Source organism: Nannospalax galili, unplaced genomic scaffold, assembly GCF_000622305.1.
Source record: "Nannospalax galili isolate Female #2095 unplaced genomic scaffold, S.galili_v1.0 scaffold346, whole genome shotgun sequence".
Taxonomy (NCBI): Eukaryota; Metazoa; Chordata; class Mammalia; order Rodentia; family Spalacidae; genus Nannospalax; species Nannospalax galili.
In genome coordinates this window covers 6,003,922-6,007,594 of record NW_008357637.1, presented here as the reverse complement: position 1 = coordinate 6,007,594, position 3,673 = coordinate 6,003,922, and the positions used below count along the sequence as shown (strand labels likewise).

The following is a 3,673-nucleotide window of genomic DNA, read 5'->3' as shown; positions in this document are numbered from 1 at the left end:
GGGAAATGTGCCGCGGCGCGCTCTATTAATCAGACTGTCAATTTCACCCCCGGGGGCCAAACCCCTGGGCAAGCAGAACTGGCTCTGAGCGGGCAAAGGACTGGAGCCTTCTTCACTTCTCGTGTCTTCTCGTCTTCTACCTGGATCTATTTGTCTGCCCTGAAGCCGCCTTCATTACCTACTGACAGGAGCGTGTATTTATTTGCTTATAAACCTGTTACAATAAATGATTATTCGAACGGCGTCATTCGTACCTTAATGACGAGCGGGCGCTACTTTTTGATGAATGACATCTCAGGCTCGGAAGGATGTATGGGTCATTTTGACCAGTCATTCCCTCGCTCTGGCATCCCACAATTTTTCCACCTCCCTCCAAAAGAGATAATAATATTTAGAGCCGCTTGCTGGGGCTGAATGAGAATTAGCCCTAGGCGCAGCCCAGCGTTAAGGCGGGACAGCCAAGCCACTGTGACATTTTTTAGAAAGCTGAGATGATGGAAAGAATAAGAAAAGAGATGATTCTGATGGAGAGAGGGCTCCACAGCCCTACAGCCGGCAAAAGGTTCTCCAGTTTGTCGGATTCGGCTGGTAGTGCTGTGCTGGAGGCCCTGGAAAATTCGCAGCACCCGGCTCGCCTCAGCCCGCGCCTACCGTCTGCCCCGCTGCATGGCGCTCTGGGAGACCTCCCTACCAAGGGCAAATTCGAAATAGACACTTTGTTCAACCTGCAGCACCCGAGCAGTGAAAGCACCGTCTCCTCCGAAATCGCCTCGACCACCGAGAGCCGCAAGAAGCCGAGCCACTATTCCGAGGCGGCCTCGGAGGCCGACATGAACAGCGACGTGGAGGTGGGCTGCTCCGCGCTGCGCTCCCCGGGCGGCCTCAGCGGCGCGCCGCTCAAGGAAAACAATGCCAAAGGTAATCACGCAGCCGGCCGGCTCCCTAGCCCCATCCTCCCGGCTCCCTCGCAGCGCTGGCCAGTCCTTTCCGTACCTTCCTGGGTCTCTGACTCTCAGCTAGCGTTGCTGCACAGAGCTGGCAGGGGCAGCGGCAGGGGCGGGACGCATGCTAGGGACCCGACCCTCTAGCTCTGCTCCCCGCGGTGGCAGGCACGCTGCAGGCCTACCGAGCCTGGGACACCAGGCCCTACTCGCCCTGGCTCCGGAGTTCAGAGAACATGTTTTTGCGTGCCGATCTAAGAGCTGAGGCGAGTGGACACACCGCTAGCCCGCGGTTGAACTCCTCCTGGGGAAGGGTGCCCCGGGTAGCTGCTCCGAACTCAACTGCTTCTGGAGCCCCCAGGGCGGGGTGGAGGAGGCTTTATTCTGGGTAAGTATTACATAGCTTGGTCTGGCACTTCTGCTGGACCACTTAGTTCAGAGAAAGAGTTGAAAAGTACATTCCACCTCCCTCCCCTAAACAGGCTCAGGTTTGAGCTGCTGCTCTTTTCAAAAAAAATTTTAAATATCTGAAACTAAACTCCAAAGGCTGTCAAAGACAGGTTAGAGGCTGGACAGAAAGCCGCTCAGTAGTTTCCAGATCGTGGTAAACCCACAGCTTCTCAAACTGCGCCCCGAGGTAGGCATTTTCCCATTTTTCCTGCTCACTGGAAAGTGTCTAATTATTGAGAAAGAACAACGTTCCCAAATTCCGTTTCTATTATTTGGTTATGAAGGGTTCCCCAAACTTTATTGATCCCATTAACAACAACAATTTGTAAGCATGACAGAACCCATCAATTCTGACAGCGACTTTCCTTCCTCAAGCCACTGTGCCCATCTAGCAGCCCCAACTCTGGGTTCTCGGTCCCTACAGCGACTGATGCGCTGTGGACTGTTTGTTTGCTAGGGTACGCGGAGAGCGGCTCGGCTGCGGGCACCACGACGTCGGCCTCGAGCTCGGGCCTCGGCAGTCTGCATGGAGGCAGCGGTGGCGGCAGCAGCGGGGGCGCGGCGTTGGGTGGCTCCAGCTCTGGTGCGGATCAGGTGCGCAGGTACCGTACGGCCTTCACCCGGGAACAGATCGCGCGCCTGGAGAAGGAGTTCTACCGGGAGAACTACGTGTCGCGGCCCCGCCGGTGCGAGCTGGCCGCTGCGCTCAACCTGCCCGAAACCACCATCAAGGTATCGATTCAGGCCCGCGCCTGCTCAGGCCTCCCTCGGGGTACCTGGGTTGATCTGTTTCTTTTCCTCATTTGCCTTTCTGGGTAGCGAGAGTTAGCTGAGGACATCCACTGTGGTTAGTCACCAAAGCGGTTGGCTTATTTCTTCGATGCCTAGTCCCAATCAGCTGGCAGGCCTGGCCGACCTGGGAAGATGCCCCAACGACGAGGCTGGTGTTTCAGACCGGTTCTTCACCTCTGTTCAGTTCTGCCCAGCGGCTCCCCAGGTGTCCCTCGTTCATGTCCAAGGCTCTACTTTGCCCCCAGCTAATCTTTGTTCCCCTGGCACGAACCCCAGGTGAAACTTTTCATTTGCTCTTGATTGTGATTTATTTTCCACATAAATCGTTATCACCCCAAAAAGGGATACTGTATTTTAAAAATCGATTGGGCTGAGAACGTAGTTTCCTACACATTTTTCTCTCGGTCAACCGGAAAGAAAAATCAACGAAATTGTGCTTATTTATACATATTTTTCGGTTATTAATTTTTATTATGCGTTAAGAGATAACTGGGAACTAGGTAGGTTTGGGGAGCACTTTACGGAACATTCGACTCTAGTAAGAGAAGACACCCCATGGGATAAGAGGGGGGTATGGAAGTCCCCCTCCAGTTTGAGCGGGCTTTTCTTTCATTTAGTGTGACGAATGATGTCTTTATTAGATACTATGGTAGAAACGTCCCTTTTCCAGGATATGGACACATAGCTTTCGCCACTCATTGAAAGCAAATGATTCAAACAAAATCATCTTTTCAATACCGTATTCGGACCCAAACCCCTAGGGACAGGTCCTTGCAGCTCGGAGGGCTCAAGACCTCGCATGGCTCTCTCAGAAAAGCTGCGAGACAGCTTCTCTTCAAAGGCTGCCCAGAATCCCCGTGCAAATCCTGGGATTGAAAGACCGGTGTGCAGCGAGTCTGGGCCCCCTGTGAGTGGGTGGAGGGAGGAAGATAAAAGGTTGATTTGGGGCCAGAAAATGAGCCAAAGCCCGAGGAGCCTTCCCAAACGCGGGGCTGCGGAGGGTGTGCCCATGGCGGCCCACAAGGGGCTGCCCTCGGTGTCCGGGCTGGGAGCACAGAGGGGATGAGTCCGGGCTAGGGGAGTGGGCCTGGGACCCGGCGCGGCTTAACCCAGCGGCGGCGCGGCTGTCCCCGCAGGTGTGGTTCCAGAACCGGCGGATGAAGGACAAGCGGCAGCGCCTGGCCATGTCGTGGCCGCATCCAGCAGACCCCAGCTTCTACACCTACATGATGACGCACGCGGCGGCCACCGGAAGCCTGCCCTACCCTTTCCACTCGCACGTGCCGCTGCACTACTACCCACACGTGGGCGTCACGGCTGCGGCGGCGGCGGCCGCAGCGTCGGGCGCAGCGGCAGCGGCTTCGTCGCCCTTCGCTACGTCCATCCGTCCGCTGGACACCTTCCGAGCGCTCTCGCATCCCTACTCGCGGCCTGAGCTGCTCTGCAGCTTCCGCCACCCGGGGCTGTATCAGGCGCCGGCGGCCGCCGCG

General features: G+C 56.2%; 1 protein-coding gene across 1 annotated transcript in view; it reads left to right on the top strand.

Moving 5' to 3' along the window:
* Positions 1-491: 491 nt before the first annotated feature.
* Positions 492-3,673, top strand: part of Evx2 (even-skipped homeobox 2) — a 3,597-nt gene continuing 415 nt past the window's right edge. Inside the window, exons 1-3 of the mRNA XM_008855351.1 lie at positions 492-918; positions 1,849-2,123; positions 3,320-3,671. Coding sequence (XP_008853573.1) covers positions 492-918; positions 1,849-2,123; positions 3,320-3,671 — 1,054 coding nt within the window. The remainder of the gene's footprint in view (positions 919-1,848; positions 2,124-3,319; positions 3,672-3,673) is intronic.